The following is an 18,668-nucleotide window of genomic DNA, read 5'->3' as shown; positions in this document are numbered from 1 at the left end:
TCGTATGATGAATCTGTACCTCTGCTTCCGCTTCAAGCCTCGCCCGACTAAAATTGTGCTGCCTGAATCCTACACGACATGATAGGCGCCCAGAAGCGGCATCTCCACCATTTTACGCCTTTTTCTCGCCTCTTGCGCCTGGATTTGGTGTAGCGTGGAGGCTTGGATACAGGTACGCTCTCAAACTTTCGTCATATAGAAGACCTCGATGCCTTCGAGCGAGTCTCTTGCTGCACAATTGCAATAAATATATTGATGAATACACACTTGGAATCTGACAGTAAGCATTATCTCGCACAAATTCGGCACAGCCAAACTCGAGCAAGTCGCCGGGCGAACATGTCGAGCGACGACTTAAAGAACACCGCTGCCGTGTGGGGTGGCGACGAGAGCAGCTCTATCAGACGAAGATCATCTTCGCCAGCATCACGCCCGCAGCAACCCAGCTCAATAGACGATGCGACGCCCTCAGAAGCGCCACCATCATACACACCCAACAACACCACCAGTCCCAGACCCATAGCATCCTCCTCGCGCCAAATCCGCCCACCACTCAACCCGCTCCACGAACTCTCGCGTGTCGCAAATATACCCTTTCAGCACTACTCCATTCCCGCATCCAAACAATCGCCTGACGGCACCACCATCACTACAACCCACGACCAATTCCTTACCCGCCCAGACTCCCTCGCCACCCTCCTAACCCAACAAGCCGCTCTCCCACCCAAACCGACCCTACGCATAACCGGCACTCACAAAGCCGCACACACCGGCGACCTCACCACAGACTTCGACCTAACTTTCTCCCTCCTCACCCTCCTCGACCTCCAAACCACTCCCACCGGCGACCCAACTGGCTCCCGCCTCCGCTTCACCACCCCACCCCCACGACAAGCCTCCTCCCAACTTTTCAACAACCCCAAACGCTCCTCTCAAACCCAACAAGACACCGAAGTGAAACAGTGGGCTCGCCATTTCTGCACAAATTCCGCCTCGGAGAATCGCTCCTTCACCTTGACCCGCATCATCCTGGACTTCCACCCGACCATCACGCGCCTACTCGAAGGCCACATCCGCACCCTCCTCGCCTCGCTCAAATACCGCGGCAAAGTCGACGTCTCATTCCCCGTCGAGAACTCCACCGTCACGGTCCATAGGCAGCCGGGCAATTGGTTCGTGAGCATGTTGCGCCTGTACCCGGAGAAGAAGTATGAGGTTGCGGAGGCGGTCTGGGATGTTGGTGACTCTACTTCGGATGGAGGAGATGATGGAAGCCAAGGGAAGAGGGAGGCGGAGAGATGGTGGCGGGCTTGGGAGGGCGTGGTGAGGAATGCGGTCCTAAAGAAGGAGAAGGGCAAGATTGGGGTGGAGGACTGGATTGGGTGGAAGATGGGCGGAGATGCGCCTGCGAGGGTGATGGAGTGGGGTGGTGATGGGATGAGTGAGTATTGGGAGCGATGAGGGATGACTTGAGCCTCGGAGAATTGGTTTGAACAGAATACAGTAATTTGGTCAAGAAACTGTCTGGTTGACAAACCTGGCTTCACTGTCCTGAGGAGGACTCCGTAACATTAGTATTAGCGTCAGCCAGCGACGCTCTCCTTCAGCCCAGCGCCTTCGCTAATAATACAGCACTCAGTCATGATATCATTCTTCATCTTCTGTGCTCTTCCCCTTTCGTCTCCGCTTCCTGCTCCTAAGTCCAGCAACCGGCTCCATCCACAGCGTGATCTTCGCACCTTTGTCTTTGGCGGGCTGCAGGATCTCATCCAACCGCTCCGGATCAATGGACCCACTTTTGGGTTCTCTGAAGTCAACTGGGAATATGGTCTCAACTGGACTCTGAGCTTCCTCATCAATACTGTTTTGGCGAGCTTTCCGTGTCCTCCTTTGCTGTGTACTCTGCGAGGTGGCGGCTTCTATCATTCTCTGCATCTCCTCTCCGGAGGTGCGCCCGTGACCAGTGTAGAACAAAAGCCTTCTGTCCCCTTCATTGACGTTCTCAGTTAGCCAGGCGAGCGCAGACATGATGTTCTTCCGAGTGGGCTGAGCCGCGGAGCTCTGCAGATCCTCCGTCAAACGCCAAATCTCTCCGATTTCGTAGCCACATTCAGTCTGCAGAAAGTGGTACACGATCTCCGCTCTTCTAGAGCGACCCTCGAGTTGACCCTTTTGGTTGAAGTAGTCAACGCCGATCACGACAGCACGATGGTTTCCTGGCCGCGGAAGGGTCAAGCGGTGTTCGTGTGGCCTAGCTGATGTCGCCGACTGATTACCAACGCTTTCTGGGTTGCTAGCGCGGGGCAAATCTGGTGGATGCATCATTCTCGAGTTCTCGGACTCCAGGGAGATGACCGGACTTCGGGTAGTAGCCGATGAGAACGGGGAGGGATAAGCGGATGAGCCTCGCATGTGAGACGCCGCAGGCTGGGGCTCGGAGTCCATAGAGTGCGCCTGAACGTTGGCTGGGAGCTGGTGGACAGGCAGTGATGGACTGGCTTCTTCTTGTTGGTACACGCCTACAGGTCCATATCCATCGACGTGGCTTTGTGATGTAAGCTGTCCATACCCGTGATTCAAGGGCCAGAAGCTTTGTTGTATCTGCTGCTGTCGCAAAGCTTCCCAACCCGGATAGTACGGTGCCTGCGCATACGTATTGCTAGCAACGGCGTTGGCCGGGTACAGGTCTCCGTAGAGGCCTCCCTGTTGGCCCAAATCGTATGGCCTGGTTTGTCCACTTCCATGTGCATGTCGGCGGTGCATTTCAAGGAGTCTAAAATTCGGGAAGCATTTACCGCACTGCGAACAAGTGTCGATTCGACCGGTTGTGGTATTGCAATATTCGCAATGCGGCCGGGCGGGCTCCATGGACGGTGGTGCTGTATCCGGGTTTGCCATCGGGACGTCGTCGAACCCAAGCTCATATGCTGCTGCGCGAGCTGAACATGGAAAGGATGGCACCAACGGCCATTCGGTATCACTGAAGAGATACGATGACTCTATCGGTCTGTAAGTGCATGTGTACATAGTACATGCATACAATCAACCGAATACAGAGACTGGAACGCAAAGCAATACAACAATGACTGAGATGGGGGTAAGGCAATGTTGGTCGAAGCATTTCGAAACTTCTATACCTTGTGCGAGTAATTCCTTCCTACCTCACCTCACTTACCATCCCACCACTACTGTTAGGACCAAGATCGTGCCTGCAGCATGAAATCACAACCTCGTTTATTCCACGTGAAGGTGCATTTGACACGAACACAAGTGTCCAATCCACGGCATCTGCTAGAGAATTTTCGTCAGAAAGGAGTGTGCTTCAACCCTGCACAGCTAGACCAGTGCTCCACGCGGAGATGCATGGTCCATCGAGCTGTGGCTGGTGCGAAGCATGAGCACCAGCCACAGGTTGTCGAGAACACAAGCTGGACGTCAACGCTCTGACATCAATTTGGCTGATGTGTTGCGTATCGTTGAGAGGTGTGTAAGGAGAACGGTTGGTTGTTGTCAGAAGAAAATTCGAGAATGTCTGTGGCGTGAGTTCACGGACCGGGACAAAAGCGATCCCACTATGCCCAGGCGGGAAAGTCCAGTCACGAATTGAGACGCAGGCATGCCCAATTGGTGCTCTGCCCGTGTGAATAAGCTAGCGGCCTTGCCGAACTACAGGGGCCACTCAGCACGGCAAGGATGAGCCCTCAGTTTCGCACCGCCACGATCGAAGCAGCAGTACCAATCACCCATTCCAACGCAGCTCGAACGGTTGTGGAGTGTCACCTGCGAAATGTCCCTTTCAACGTCCTGTTCGTCGGTTCCTGCATAAAGGCTGTCTATAGTCTCGGATGGTTATGTGAGGTTTGCAAATCATGGACACGGCTCGCGGGCTTCCGCGGCCTGCTCAAGGTCTTAGGATTTGGAGCCATACATCGGAACCATTGTGCCTCACCCTGTGTCAGCGGTGTGTAGAAATGGCCGCTTGCGTCAAGCTGCCAGTCTCGCTGAAGGGAATGCCCACCATCAGTCACCACACCGACACGGTCCCGCCTCGCATGCGGTGATCGCCAGTGGCCGAAATTCGGTTACGTGTCATTCACCAGATCTTCTAGAAGCGCATTGGACTCTGCCAATGCTCTCCAACAGCCTTAGCGCCATACCTGCGCGCGGGCATAGAGTGCTGACAGGCGTTAAAATGCAATGCCCGCATGTTGGAGAAGGGAATTAACAGACGTTAGACTGCAGTTCCTTCACGATGGTTTCAAGATGCTAGCAGCTGTCAAACTGCAATGCCCGCGCACTGGCTTACAAAATGATGCCAACAGACGTCAACAGGTGCGTCTCTACCATGTCTGCCACGTGGTAGTTGCGACATCCTCCACGGTCCGAGTCTGGAGAAGACTTTAGCCCTCCAAACGCCCGAGAATAGTACCGAAACACGGCCTGATATGCACGCTTGCATGATCCCCGGCACATGCCGCGACCAAAGCAGAAGGTACACTATAAGCGAAGACTCTCTCTGTATCATTGTGCGTGTGCATTCGCTTGAACCAAATTGTCGGGAGAGCGCTCTCCATGGAAGGCATTCAAGCGAGAATGCTTTACGTACTTGGCTGCGCAAGTGCATGGTGAGTTCTCGTATTCAGATGATTCGGACACACCACGGAGTCTCGGAGCTGAAAGCAGAGAACCGCAACATGAACTGCTGATGTTACCACTTTGAAGTTCCCGTTCAAGCATTCAGCACAGCCGTCGTCTCGCATGAACGGAGGCCTCAACAGTCATACCCTGCGGACTCTGTGATATTGTGTCGACACCAGTACTCCAGACTAGTGAGAAGAGCGCTCCGAAAAGGAGCGCCCCAACGCCAACCCATACGAGTCTCAACGTCCAAGTAATGAACCGTCGGCAAAATTCCAGTTGTAGCACTCAACACAATCCTCATCAATCACACATGGCGGCGTCGAATTATACTTCTCCAGCACCTCCGTGATCACCGTATTGATCCGATGATTCGCAATACTTAACGACCAGCCCAAATCCATGACCGTGTTATACTGACACACCTTTCCCGTGAAACACTGACTCTCAAAGGCATAGCCTGCAAGGCCGCACGACGAACTCCATCCACTGCATGCGCCCATGTAGATCGGATCTGCCGTATTGCCGATATGGTAGATCGGTGACTTTGTCTTCTCAAGCAATGCGAGACGTTTCGTGGGAAGTCGCTCGGGTGGTGCTTCAAACGTCACCACGGGAAAATCAAAGGTATGTCCCATCAACGACGCGACCGCGCCTCCCAACGAATGCCCAACCAGCCAAATATCCGACCCTGGGAACATATGCGTGATATTGAACATCACTCCTAGCGCAGTAGCATAGTACCGATCCTCCTGAGCCAGCTCCTTGACCAAACACGTCGAATTGCACTGATAAGTCCCCGTTGAACACTCACACACCGGCGCATAGGGATATGGATCAGGGCGTTGCGCGCCACAACAGCAGCTGAAAAGGATATTATCGTTCACGCGATCTTGATATCGCCATTTCTCGCGTGGATCGACGGTCGTGCCCTTGAACGCTACGATGACGGTCTTGTTCCAGCGGTCGCTGAACAGATGGCCTCGGAGTCCTTCGCCCTCCCAGCCGAAGCTTGAGGAATAGTTGAACTTGAGGGTTGTATTCAGCCAGTCTGGTTGGGATGGATTCATGACATATGCGTCTGAGGTCATCTTGGCGAGGTTGATGACTGTTGCTCGGTCGGTCACATCTGGCCCCATGGGTGCCATCGATGCTCCAGCTACCTCATGGAGGCCATGTGAGTCGCGCTTGATGGCGAACGGCAGAGGATGTATCGCATTGCCGGCCTGAACGAGCGCTTCGTTGATGGACCCGAATTGAGCTGGTGCAGAGATGTCCTGTAGATCGTGGCTGAAAGAATATCGATAAGTGAACTCATTCCACAGTCCAGTCTCGTCATTCTGGACTTCTTGGGTTGCGGCGGTGTCCTTCAAGGAGATGAATGGTTGGTCTTCTGTGAGCCGCCATGACGTGCAGTATACTCCAGACAGAAATGATACCAACAGAAAGATTGCAGCCAGTTTGACTACAGACCAACACTTGCGTAACGCTAACATCGCTGGCGCTACTTTACCGGCCCACTCCAATAGACAAGCGAACCGAAGTGATGGTGTTCAAGCCCGTTTTCGCACCAGAACAAACAGCTCCATGAAGTCTGCCTCGTTTAGGCAGCACTTTTCAAGACGATGATCCTGATCGGCTACCTGCGCCGGACAGCGCCCAAAGACTTCGACCTCAGCACATACTCACCCAAGGCTGATCGCACGATATTGATATAGCGTCAGCAGAATGCAAGCATCAGAACCTTTCACGCCGTGTTGTTGATGGCATACTAGCTTGAGGTCGGGAATCTCGAACGTCAGCACTTGGGCCTCTTGCTAGGCTTGGCAAACTCTCCCGCTTCATCTCCCTAGGTAGGCCTGCAGGCTGATCTCATGAACGCACGTAGTCTACATGCATTCAGCAATACTTTGAAAAGACTTTGTTATCGCGAACATGAGTCGACGGGGCAAACATATGACTTTGTTGATATACACCTATACACTTTCTCTGGCCACGCCACCAACTGGCTCGAATCCAGTACCAACGGTGATATGAGTGTTACTCCGCCGCTAATGCATCAAATCTGTCCATGATGCGCTGCTTGACGCTCGCTCGACAATAATATGGAGAAGAAAAGTCATAAGTCGTGCCGGCCCAAAGTCCTTCCTTGCCATCAAGCACTCTCAACAACAACGTTCATACTAACCCCCGGCTTGTGGCCCCGATGCCCCTCGACCATCAAGGGACTCATCGCCCGGGCCCGTGCATTGTCCACCAGATCCCACCTCGCCTTCTCCTCATCTCCCTGACTGTCGCGATACTGCTTCACCGCCTCCTCAGTCGATCCAGCTTTCTGCTCACGTGTCTCGGATTCTGCTCGTCGCCGCGCCCTGGCCCGTGCTTTTGCAGCTTCGACGATTGCAGCTTTCTGGGCGCGCTCTCGCTCGGCTTTCTCAACTGGGTTTTCGAGAACATATTCGGGAGTGCTTGGGTTTGAGTTCAGCGGCCCTTTGCTTCGTTCAAGGTTGCGATCGAAGGAGGAGGTGGAGTCGTTCTTGGTGTGGAATGATACCGAGGGCGGCATGACAGCGTCACCCATCACCAGACCCAGACCGGCAGGTGGCGGGGCGGCGCGCGGCGGTGCTATCGCCTGATGGTCCGCAGCATATCGGTGCTCGGTTTGTTGCTGCTGTTCCTTCTCCTTACTCTTCGCCTCCTCCTCCTGCCTTCTGGCTTCGAGTTTCGGTGTCGCCACGTTCACACGTTTACTCTGCTTCCGAGCCAGGCTGACCGTCCTCGCCACCGAGACTTCAGCAGCAGGTTTGGCCTGAACGACGGTGAGAGCTTCTTTGAGCTGTGGCGACTTCTTTGCCTTTTGAGCTTCCGCTATTTTTGGAGATGGCTTGTACGAGAATTGTTCAAACATAGGCGACTTCGGGCTGGGTAGAGTCTGAGTCCGCACAGGTCTAGTCGGCCTATCAGCGTTTGGTGTGCCTTGCGTAGCCCAGTCACTGCGCCTGGCGGCGACATCAGAGGCGACGAAAGCGCGCTATCTGTTACCGATCTGACTGCTCTCGTAGGCCTGACGCCAACCTGCTCAACTTTCGCGATGGTGCTCTTGGCTGCGAATTTCGAGATGGGAATAAACTTCGCATCCTTCTCTGGCACCGGAGGAGGCTTCTCCTTTAGAGTTGCTCTGTTTGGATTGTGTTTGCCGGGTCCAGGAGATTGTGGGATCGTTGGCGACTCCTCAATTGGTCTGTCATGTTTCCTAACGCGGCTTAGGAGAGAGGTCTTCGAGACTTGGCTACCGCTACTAGGCGATGGCTGAGACGACTGTGAGTAGACCGAAGTTGCACTCAATGGAGTAAGCTGTGATCCTATCTGAGGTGATGCTGTCTTGAATTTCTCGACAAGCACATCTGAGGACGCAGGCAACGGCTTGCGCTTCAGATCCAGACTGTGCTCTTCGCGGGCCTTCTGCACAGCTGTAGCCTGCCTTCGTGACGTAGTCTCTGCGACAGCCTTGGTTGGAAGCGGCGAAGGTGCTCTCGCATTCCTTTCTGGCTTGTCCGCCAGGAGTTGATCACCCAGCGAAGATGTCCTGCCACTCTCAGCTGCGGGCACAATTTTAGTAGCCGTCTTGTCTTTCGATGAAGGCGTTGGCCGCATGTTCGGCATCCCAGGATCTGGAGGGAGAAGCTTCGTGCTCAGACTGGGCTGTTCTGTGTGAGATGTTGTCCGTTTCGGGAACCCACTTTGTGTCGGTTGTGCACCCGCTTCAGAACCCCCGCCTCCCTTCTTGACCTCAGTACCGCTTCGTGGACCCGTGGGAGCAGACATGGCTTCTACTGCAGCGATCGTCTCGTCGAAGATTGCCGTACTGACTGAGAAGCGACCCTCATTCACATTTGGAGTCGGGATTTGAGGAACACCATTGAGCAACTTCTCCCTCTTTTCCTGCACCTCCTGTTGCACACGTAGCTCTATCTCACGCAGCTTTTCTGCCTCGATACGCATTTGGTTGTCTTCCTGAGGCGTCTTGCCTCGCACGATCGATGCAACAGACGACTGACCGCGCTTGTGTGTCATCGAATGCTGCAAATGTGATGGCCGACCTGCCGCGGTTAATTTGGATCGTGTCCGCGCGAGCGAGACTTGAACGGAATCAGGTCTTGTCATCTCAAAAAGGTCATTTTTCTCGAGACCGTTCGAGTCACGGTAGGATTTTATGTCGAAAAAGATTTCCTCCATCTCTGCAGTGTTGGCAGAAGAAGTCGACGACTCTTTCGAGTGCTTTGTGGACCATGGACCTCGATCTGTCTGCGTTGTTGAAGCTGTGTGCTCTTCTGGGCTCGAAACCGCAGCCGAGGCAGGCGCATCCGTATTCGTGACTCCTCTTCGTTGCTGGGCCGGGCAAGTACTACCTGGGAATTGTTTCTGTGCAGGCGAGAGTCGAGCTGGTGATGTATGTGCTCTCTCCAACCGGCCTCGAAGCGGTGAGTGGCCCGTCACAATGTTGCTCGTGGGCGGAAATAGGGAATATTTGCTAGCCGCTGGCGAGTTGGTCGATCCAGTGAGGCCGGCAATGCTTGGCGGTTTCGACATAGTGGGCGTCGTCTGTCGTCTTGCAGATCGAGGCAGGTCACCAGCTTCCGATTCTTCGTCCGTGGAGACTCGCAGCCAGGTACCAGGTTTAAGGTTCTCTAATGTCCTGCTGCGTCGCGCAAGTAACGATGAAGACGAATTTGAATGTGGCAAAGTACGCAAATTCGGTGGCTGAGTGTCCAGCCTGGGCAAAGATGCTTGCTTTCGCATTGCTGTCGAAGCAGGCATGGGCGGAGACGGCTGCAGATCAAGCACTGTCTTCGGATCGCTACCGTCGTGCACCTTCTGTGGATGCTCTACTCGAATCGTAGCTGGTACCCGAGCTTGATCAGCGGTGACCGAGTGCTGTTTGTACCAGTGATGTCGTGGTCCTGGGCCATGTGAGCTCTCCAGGTCGTCCCTCAGTCCTCCACTGCGGCCTTTGGCCACGCCGGGCCGGGTACGGAACAGGTTACCCAGCTTCTTCCATTTTGCGGGTTGAAGTCTCTGCTCCGGAAAAGGACCCTCGGCGCCAAATGCGTGCTCAAAATGCGTCGGATTGTAATCGATGTTGTCATTGCAGAACGCCATAGGAGGGTGAGACGGACTGCCAAACGCTACGCCAATGAAGTCGTGGCCCGTACTTGACCGTCTCTTTGCTATCCTCGCGGCGATGACTGGTGACAGCGTGCCATCTGATGAGCGGGGTCGGTTGTTGAGTATGTCTATGCGCAGCGGTTTGCGCGCTCGTTGAATCACGCCAGCTGAGGTCGTTGGTCTTGCGTCTTCGGTTGCTGTGGATGGAAGAGCAGATAGGCTGTTCGCGACCGGTAACTGCTGAGAATGAAGATCGGTGAATGCGAAGTCGAAGGCTGAGTTGTCGTGGAGTACCGGTCCCTTCGGCGAGGAAATGACCAATCTGTCATTGTGGCGTCCGTTCCTTGATAGCCACCGCTTGGGCATATTGACCAGACCAGCTGGTGGCAGGTATCATCAACGTGGCGAGGAAACAAAGAGAAGCGCTGGAGCTTTTGCGAGATCAGAATCAGAACGAACGCTGGACAAGCACATTAGGCGAGTCTTTCCGGGGAAGTTGAAACAATAGGTGCGGTAGAAACGAGAGACATGCGTGGGGCAGGCGACGACTCGTGGTGTCGGCGGCGAAACGTTCCTTTAGCTGCTCGAACAGAATCAAAATTGAATTGTTAGCAACGTCAAGGTAAAGAAGACGGCGTCAGCGAGAAAGTTGTTAAGACTCTTGACAGCGGTGAAGCCTGCCAGGCTCAGCACGACCAGCATCTGGGGTTGTAGCAGCACTCGAAGGTGCGGGATCTCGAATCTCCTTCATGCCTAGTGAAGGAGCCATCTGCCTCCTGTGTTTAGCAGGGGTCTCTATAAGCTGACAAGGGACAATGCTGCGTATGATTGTATGGCAGTAGTCGTGCCGTGTCAGCGGGTGGCGCCGGTAGCATGCTGAGCATCGTGCAAGCTTGAAAAGCAATTTGACTTCACGATGCTCTTGCCAATAGAGATGCAGCAAATGACGCGGAAGCCGTGTGTACCTCACACGAGGGGAAGGCGCTCTTCGCGGTCGCAGAGCGTACACGAATGTTGTGCGGTGTTTCGCCAGCAAGTCAGATGCTGGGGAACAGGACTGTGAGATGCAAAGGAGCTCTTACGTCGAAATAGCGTGCTTCAGGTTGGTGGATTCTCGTCTATGCCTGCCCAATCACTGAGAGACAGGGTCAAGCGAACCACTAGGGGTCTTGCCCAGCAGGCGAGATTCTGCCATCGGCGTCCTGCATTCGGATCTCCGATGAACGCACTCTTCGGTTGGGCTAGTAACGACGGCGAGATCACGATCAGTAAGAGAACGTTCATACATCATCGGTGCGCTTGCCCAAGCAGCAGGACAGCATATGTTGCGACGATGGATTACTCACGATATAGCAGTCTGAGTGCCGCCAACACCCGTGGCCACACCTCAACCCTGTGCTTATGAAACGGATCGTCCTCGCCAGGCGACTTTCATGGATCGCTTGTCCAAATTTAGGCAGCATAACAAGGAATTTTTAGCAAGGCTGCGAAACATTGCCGGTGGGTGCTGGCGGCTTGGTCACCTGCCCAGGTTCAAATGTATCATGCATCGCGCAACAATATCAACCTTGCAGTAAGTTTAGGGACCTTCAGTGTTCAGATGAGTGGGAGATTTAGGTCGAGCAGGTCGCTTTGAGTATTGATCATGGCAGAAGTTCCGTTGTCAATTTGCCACGGGCCTGTCCATGCAAAGATGTCTTGTAGGCACAGTTGCTCCTGCTATGCCGAACGACTAGAAGGACACGGTCAGTCATACAGCACACAGACTCGTGGACAGCCCATTGGCCCAACGAGCAAAAGACACGCCACCAATGTGGGGAAGCACTGTTGGTTGGAATGGTCGCAGCCGTTGATCTATGAAAGCCGAGTCCGTGTTCCCAATTTGCTCGCCCTCGGGTTCGTTGTCAGCAGCACTCTTCCTTGCCCTGAAAGTGGTTCCTTGTGCTGGTTACTGGTCCATGTCGCCCAAGATATGACGGCGGTGTCCTCTCCAAAGCGTCTCGCTACCCTCGTCGTCCAAGTCTATAACGTCGTTTGATCGTGTTTCGTGAATGCTTTTGCTGGTGGCTTGCTGTCCACAATTTGTGCTCGAGCGGGCTCGGAAAGCGGCAGGCCATGTGAAGGAGAATAAGCAGCGAATTAGTAGCCCACGCTGACAAGGTATGCGCCCAGCTTCTCAACGGTGTTGGTAGCCGTGCCAGGTTGGACAGACTCCGGGTAGTGTGCAATGAGAAGCGCCTGCTTCGTCTTGACGATGATGACACCTTCTTTACCCTATATATTCTCATCAGTATTTCACTGTTATTGCTCAGGCGGCCATTGGCTACCTGCTTGCCGTAGATACTCGAGTCATCTGCCTTGAGCACAAAGTATTTCTGGCCAGCGATGTGCAACCCACTCATCTGGACTTTCTTGGGCTCCGAGTTGTCCTTGAACGCCGCGACGACATCTTGCATCTCTTGAGGTTTCACCTGGAAGCCGGTCGATGTGGCCCATACGCTGTTGCCTTCGGAGTTGAAGATTGCGGCTTTGTCGACGTGGCCGGTGCCGACGAGGCTGTAGATGTTAGATTGGGTGCAGATTCAGGGCAGGGACCTTATGCGCACCTGGTGTCAACATATGCTAGAAAGCGAGTTAGCGAGCTGTAAATGCTGTGGTGGTGGGACAACATACCCTGCCACGACATGGCGACTGTGAGGTGGGAGTCTGTGGTCTGTGTGCTTGCGCCGAGTGAAGACCGCCTTGACTGCTGTGAGTTGGGAGGGCCAATGAAGGTGAGAAGTGGGAGCGTCGGTGATGTGGAACGACGTAGGCCGGTAGACTGATGTAGAGAGACTTCGAAGTGTTGACTGTTGGAAAGATTGGACGATGTGGTGATGGATTGAAGACGTACTTAGGTGGGGGTGCCGGAAAATATTGCCGCAACTCTCAGTCGGCCGCCCAGGCACTAATTTTACTGCCTAGAGGAGCAGGACCTGTGGAGGGTCCCAGCATAGTCATGCACGCTGAAGTACAGTATACTGCTGCCTACAAGCAGAGCATAGGCTACGTGAGGGTGGCCTCTGGCCGTGGATTCGGCTAGTTGACGGCGTCGGAAACGATCCTGCTGTACTCCGGTCTTTGCGAGGCCTCTCCGAATCGTGCGCCGTTCCGTGGTCAAGGCCACAGAGATGTGGGCGGCAATTCCTCCTGCATGAGGTCTAATGTATTACCCCCATTCTGCTAGCAATCCATGTCATAACGCTCACTACCAATATCCTTCAAGCGCCTCGACTCCTGTCCAGCAGCTGGATCTCACACCCGCTACAGCATGCACTGTGATGCGGACCACCACTGATCGCCCAAACTACGGATTTCCCAAAGTGCCTCCAGCACCGCTCTGCATGACTCTGCATGGTATTTGTCGGCAAATCTGCAAGACAGTTTATATGAGAGCGGCGTCATAATTGAAATGCCTGGCTTAGTGGCCCCCTTAGCAGCATTTACCGCCAATACCACCATTCTGCTGTCCACCGCCGACATTGACGCCAGCCGGTGAGCCCCCGGACGGACCCTGTGCCTCTTTGTTGCTGTCGATCAGGCGCTTCTTGATGTCTCCGGCGAGCGAATAGAAAGCCTTCTCGATGTTTATGTTGGACTTCGCTGAAACTTCCAGGAAGGGAATGCCCAACTCGTCTGCCAAAGCCTGGCCTTGTTCGGTAGACACCGCGCGCTTATCCTCCCAATCGCACTTGTTGCCGATCAAGATCTTATTCACGCCTTCCGATGCGTGCTGTTCAACGTTCGAGAACCAGGTGCGAATGTCTATAGGAGTCAGCTGCAGATCCGCGCGGTAATGCATGTGCACGTACTGTTGAACGACTTCTCGTCTGTGACATCGTATACCAGCAGGATGCCCATCGCTCCTCGGTAGTATGCGGTCGTGATTGTCCGGAAACGCTCTTGCCCGGCCGTATCCCATATCTGGAGTTTTACTCTCTTTCCATCCAGATCGATAGTCCTGATCTTGAAGTCGATGCCTATTGTGGTGATAAACGATGGCGTAAAGCTATCCTCACTGAAGCGCAATAGACAACATGACTTTCCGACGCCAGAGTCGCCGATAAGCAGCAGTTTGATCTGATGCCTGGGTCAGTTGGATTCCAGTGCGCCGTGATGGATGGACCTACCAGGAAGTCGTAATTCCTTGACCCAGCCATCGTGGCTGGATTTGTGTGTCGAGACGTTCACTATGTTTAATAGCGAGGTTACCAAAGGCGGTCCGCAGCCAGCGCAGGTCCGATGATGGATGATGGCAGTCGATGGCTGTCCGGCCGCTTCTTAAGGGACGTTGGACAGGCAGAAGTGATTCAGTATTTGTAGTGGTCGTTAGATGAGGCTTCAGACAGTCTCGTGGCGTTCAGCGGATGGAGGCAATGCGGTCTATGTGCAGGAGTGGAAGTGTGGAGAGGTTGGACTGCGCTTAGTTCGGGGCTGGAGGGGAGTCGTCATTTTGAACTTCGCTGCACCAACTTGAAGGCAGCCGCCACTACAGTGCTGAGTAGCTCCACTAAATGCCTTTCCTTGGCATCTCGCTTCTCAGCTGCGAAACATCATCATTTGGCGATCGATCCCTAAAGTTAATGGCTTCGCGTCGCGTAATGATGTTGACTGCGGGTTGATCGTTCAAAGACATGTCCGATTTCTTCAGAAGGCAACGACGTATGGGCTAGAATGTCAAGTAGTTGTGCTGCTAGCACTCATTCCTGCCATGCCCAAACCAGAAGCAGTGACAGTGACGTCAATCTCGATCTAGCAGTAGCGATGAACTTTTGAAAGTAGTTCGAAGTCGCTGTAGCTCTACCCAGCCTGCCTCGGGAGAAGAAGAAGAAGAAGCAGGGCCGCAGCAGTCGGCAAGCGTCTGTCACGAACCTTTGACCGCTGCACGGGAAGGACATCGCAGCCATGTCGGTTGTGGACGAGTATGTGTATATCGTGTTCTCCGCGCACGCCTATATAACTAACAGCCGTCCAGTCAAGTTCGTCGACTCGATGCCGCGCTCGATAGGTTCCAATTGCAAGGTGCATCGGCGCAAAGATCATCTATACAGAGCGATAGCTTGAGACGCGAGCTGCAGACGTCGAGTCGCGCAGCAGCCTGCGTCTCAAGGCAGTTGTCAGAGCTCTCTCGACTACATCCGGCTCGCATCCACTTCTACCACGGAAGCGCTTGAGACATCTTGTTCGCTCTATCGCACAACTACAAGAGCAGCGAGGCCAGTCGAGCACGCAAGATCGTCAGCATGTAACAAATGCAAGCAATTATGATGCAGATCTAGCATGGATCGCAGCCGGAAAAGCCACAGTCCAGTTATATGGTCTCATATTGGATTCTCTCCTGGAACAGACCGTTCCACTGAGCGAGTCTGTGTGGTACTGGGACGATGTCGTAAGCTCGTATGCCAACACAGCTCTCTACACGGTCCAGACTGCACCTCGACGTTTGGCGGATCATGCAGCAGCCGTCTTAATCGATGCTAAAGAGAAGTACAGAGGCGCAGCAGGGGCCAGAGAGGCTGCAGAGGAAGCACAGCGGTCAGTGAGCCAACGATGGAGGGAATTCTACGATCTGGTCCAAAACAGCATCCGCGAGAAATCCCTAGTACAGGCTAGAGGCCGAATCTTGTCTCCCTTCGCAATCTGTAGGATGGAGGCACGTAAAAACCAAACAGAGATCGAGCATCTACGGGAGCTGAACGCTACAGCAATAGGACTCATCGTTGACGAAGGGCTGTCTTTTGAAGGGCCACAAATGAATGGCGCGAGCGCACAATCTGCCGACTCAGACACAACACAGTGGCGAGGCAGAGTTGTGAAGAGCGTCTCGCTTCTGGAAACTGTTCTCCGCAACATCTCAAATACGGACCCGTCTTCGCCAAAGCTGGTGGATAGAGCTCGCCAGTCGATGGAAGAGGACGTAGGCGCTGCTGGAACTTCCGGCGGGGATGGAAGCACGACAGCACCGTCAGAGCTAGCCAAGCGTATACTCCATGTCATTGATGATCATCTTAGCGCACAGGAGCTGGCATATACTCGCATGAGTGGCGAGTTTGGCAAGCCATCGAGGTTTGTACGTTACTGGATACCAGGTGTTGCGCTTCTGCTCTCTGGAGGTACCTTGTTGCGAATTTTCGCCAACAGAAAAGCCGAGATCATGCAATGGATCCAAGATCTGGGCGCAACTATCCAAGACTTCTGGTTGAACTGGGTAGTTGAGCCGACGAAGCGACTCATAGGCACGATTCGTCATGACGCGGACAGCGAGATTGCGATTCAAAGCAAGGAAAGCCTCAAGGCAGATCGCGAAAGTCTTGAGCGCATGGTCGTGGACTTTGCTATCGCGCACCCAGAAAAAGTTGGTACCAAGTACACCGATCTTGAGATAGCCGACATTCGTCTCAAAGTCAAGGAAGGAGACCTTACTCCCGTCCTGAAGGCTTACGAGCGGGAGATGCAGAGCCCTATCAAGAATGCAGTCATGGGTGATCTGGTTAGAACACTCCTGATCCAAGTGCAGAAAACCAAAGTCGACGTCGAAGTTGCGATTGGAGGCATTGACTCTCTGCTCAAAAGCCAGGAGCTACTATTTGGCTTTGTCGGTATAGCTCCTGGAGTGCTGATCACGTACTTTGCAGTACAGTGGCTCCGCGGCACGTTTGGCGGCAGAAGAGGTATCAGACAGCAGAAGCAGCAAGGTGAAGCTGTGCGTCTGCTGAGAAATATCGATCGCACACTCACCGACAGCAAGCCGTCTGAGGACGGGACCATGTCGTATAAAGATCATGGCCTGCTTCTCTGTGAGGGTCACGTCCTCCGCCAGCGAGCGGCCAAGGTCCTGCCTGGATCCGCCCAGAGGATATTTGTGGAAGACTTCAACGATCTCATGAACAGCCGCCTTGGAATACAACACCAACAGAAGGTACTGCAACGTATCCAATGGACATATGCCCAGTGGCTTCGATAAATGTCGCTCGCTGAGGCGATTTTGAATATCGATATCTCAGCACAGCAGAGGAAAAGCCTCCGTCTCCTGCCTCAACCACGGCACGATCTGATTGCTGAACGCAATTTTCGAGACCACCCATTGCTCGATGGGACTAGGGAACACCTGTGCTTTGCCACGGCTCGGCCTCAGCTCGAATTTGTCGAAGGTCACCTTGTCGTCCCGCAGATTGTGCAGTACTTGTGACCACGTTGTTCCATCCAGATGGCACCCATCAAAGGCTACCTCGCGCACTGTGGTCTGTTGAGCCAGAAATCGCAGGAACTCGGTTGGATCATTGGATGAGCCGCCTTCGATTCTGACGGACCTCAGTCGCCGCAGATAGGGCGTCTGCGTGTGTGCCAACGTCGCGTTGCTGTGGAACCAGTCTAGACAGACATTAGATATGATGAGCGACTCCAAGGTTGAAGCAGTGTCCATCATAAGAAGATCGATCGAGTCTTCCAGGACACCTGCATGGTGAAAGACATCTTCTGTCTGGGTCTCCAATAACAGCTGCAACGCAATCTTGCCCTTGCTCACAGCCGGTTGCCGGGAGGTCAGCTCCTGAAGATCAATATGCCACCTTCGGCTGAATCGATTTGAGGTGACCATATTATCACTGAAAGCCCGCGACTGCCCACCACCAATACTGTTCAGCGACAAAAGCCCAACCTTGAAACTTGAGTCGTCCCGCGCCATCGAACGAATGATCTTCAACGGCCTTATCCCCTCCGACTCATGCACCGTCGTTCCCGTAGAAGGCTTATACGGCTCCGGCTGCAGCAGATACCTTGAGAACGCCTTGCACCTCCACGCCCTCGTCCGTGGGGTCTGCCAGATATCCCAATAGCTCTGCGGATCCACATACGTCAATCGTGACCTCGACAGCACCACTATACTTCTCAAGTTGACGAATCGCCCTACGTGCTCCTCAAACACTTTTCGGTCTACATCCTCGGTGCGGTTCTCCGCAAACTCCGAAGCCTCAGCAGCCCAGAATAAGTACGCTTCATTCACCACGTCGGCGTCCTGGCGGATGATATGGCCAGGTGTGGTGGTGAGCGTGGTCAAGCGATCGGTGTAGGACTTGTGGCCGGAGATCCACTGGTCGAAGCGCGTGTCGTCCCAGATCAGTTCGGTAACGTGGCGGGAGGCAACTGGGTGTGTGGCAATGAGGCGGAAGATGTCTAGGTCGATCGAATGGGCGGAAATGTAGATGCGGTTGAAAAGGAAGGGAAAGAGTTCCGGGGCTAGGGTTTTGTGGGTGAGGCGGAGGGATTTGATGGTGCGGTTGTCGAGGGTGAGGATTAGGGATTTCCAGATTGGATAGGCGCCATCGTGTAGATATGATAGGAGATCGAGGAGGTTCATGCTTAGTGGGTGTTCGAGGGTCGCGCTATGGTTACATGGGTCTTGGACGTTGAAAAGCTGCTATATACAAAAGAGTACAGAATGCTAAACGAATGCTATAGAGACATGGTGATAAGGCGCTTCGCTGGATCGTGTTGGACAATAGTAATCCATAATGGTCGTCCGGATGTGGTCATCGAACAATGGAAGCCCCGCATCTTCAAGGCTGGGCGGAGTTCGACCGGCGCCGAGTTGCTGGCAAAACGCCCAGCGTCAAGCGGTCTGACTCTGACTCGCAAATTCGATTGAAAGAACGGCGAGACTTCATCTCGTCTTCGCCATCAGATCATCATCGCTTCGCAATGCCTTCGTCTCTTTGCTCGCAGATGGCGCAGAGCTCAAGCTGCCGATTGATGATCCTCGAAACTTGAGTGTTGAAATTCTCAGCTGGACGATACTGCGCTAGAGATCGAGCAGGCCTCTTTGGTCT

General features: G+C 53.8%; 8 protein-coding genes across 8 annotated transcripts; 2 read left to right on the top strand and 6 right to left on the bottom strand.

Moving 5' to 3' along the window:
• Nucleotides 1-339: 339 nt before the first annotated feature.
• Nucleotides 340-1,461, top strand: AB675_3979 (uncharacterized protein; the record flags this gene model as incomplete). The annotated part of the gene is made up of 1 exon (XM_018144079.1): nucleotides 340-1,461. The coding sequence occupies one exon, from the start codon at nucleotides 340-342 to the stop codon at nucleotides 1,459-1,461; it is 1,122 nt and encodes a 373-aa protein (XP_017997585.1).
• A 186-nt stretch (nucleotides 1,462-1,647) lies between these two features.
• Nucleotides 1,648-2,763, bottom strand: AB675_3978 (Metacaspase-1; the record flags this gene model as incomplete). The annotated part of the gene is made up of 1 exon (XM_018144078.1): nucleotides 1,648-2,763. The coding sequence occupies one exon, from the start codon at nucleotides 2,761-2,763 to the stop codon at nucleotides 1,648-1,650; it is 1,116 nt and encodes a 371-aa protein (XP_017997558.1).
• Nucleotides 2,764-4,880: 2,117 nt separating this feature from the next.
• On the bottom strand, nucleotides 4,881-6,134 carry AB675_3977 (putative lipase ATG15; the record flags this gene model as incomplete). Its single annotated transcript, XM_018144077.1, has 1 exon — nucleotides 4,881-6,134. One exon carries the CDS (start codon nucleotides 6,132-6,134, stop codon nucleotides 4,881-4,883), a length of 1,254 nt encoding a protein of 417 aa, XP_017997523.1.
• Nucleotides 6,135-6,793: 659 nt separating this feature from the next.
• AB675_3976 (uncharacterized protein) lies at nucleotides 6,794-10,170 on the bottom strand (the record flags this gene model as incomplete). Its single annotated transcript, XM_018144076.1, has 2 exons — nucleotides 6,794-7,669; nucleotides 7,714-10,170. 2 exons carry the CDS (start codon nucleotides 10,168-10,170, stop codon nucleotides 6,794-6,796), a joined length of 3,333 nt encoding a protein of 1,110 aa, XP_017997507.1.
• Nucleotides 10,171-11,943: 1,773 nt separating this feature from the next.
• AB675_3975 (Profilin) lies at nucleotides 11,944-12,490 on the bottom strand (the record flags this gene model as incomplete). The annotated part of the gene is made up of 4 exons (XM_018144075.1): nucleotides 11,944-12,078; nucleotides 12,132-12,360; nucleotides 12,411-12,426; nucleotides 12,478-12,490. 4 exons carry the CDS (start codon nucleotides 12,488-12,490, stop codon nucleotides 11,944-11,946), a joined length of 393 nt encoding a protein of 130 aa, XP_017997488.1.
• Nucleotides 12,491-13,276: 786 nt separating this feature from the next.
• AB675_3974 (GTP-binding protein ypt2) lies at nucleotides 13,277-14,003 on the bottom strand (the record flags this gene model as incomplete). Its single annotated transcript, XM_018144074.1, has 3 exons — nucleotides 13,277-13,608; nucleotides 13,656-13,923; nucleotides 13,974-14,003. 3 exons carry the CDS (start codon nucleotides 14,001-14,003, stop codon nucleotides 13,277-13,279), a joined length of 630 nt encoding a protein of 209 aa, XP_017997620.1.
• A 745-nt stretch (nucleotides 14,004-14,748) lies between these two features.
• On the top strand, nucleotides 14,749-16,807 carry AB675_3973 (Nuclear control of ATPase protein 2; the record flags this gene model as incomplete). Its single annotated transcript, XM_018144073.1, has 3 exons — nucleotides 14,749-14,765; nucleotides 14,819-14,865; nucleotides 14,922-16,807. 3 exons carry the CDS (start codon nucleotides 14,749-14,751, stop codon nucleotides 16,805-16,807), a joined length of 1,950 nt encoding a protein of 649 aa, XP_017997467.1.
• A 36-nt stretch (nucleotides 16,808-16,843) lies between these two features.
• On the bottom strand, nucleotides 16,844-18,199 carry AB675_3972 (uncharacterized protein; the record flags this gene model as incomplete). Its single annotated transcript, XM_018144072.1, has 1 exon — nucleotides 16,844-18,199. The coding sequence occupies one exon, from the start codon at nucleotides 18,197-18,199 to the stop codon at nucleotides 16,844-16,846; it is 1,356 nt and encodes a 451-aa protein (XP_017997600.1).
• Nucleotides 18,200-18,668: the final 469 nt, after the last annotated feature.

This window comes from Cyphellophora attinorum (genome assembly GCF_001299255.1).
Source record: "Cyphellophora attinorum strain CBS 131958 chromosome Unknown Contig23, whole genome shotgun sequence".
NCBI classification, from domain to species: domain Eukaryota; kingdom Fungi; phylum Ascomycota; class Eurotiomycetes; order Chaetothyriales; family Cyphellophoraceae; genus Cyphellophora; species Cyphellophora attinorum.
The sequence above is the reverse complement of the archived record's forward strand: the minus strand, read 5'-3'. Positions and strand labels throughout refer to the sequence as shown.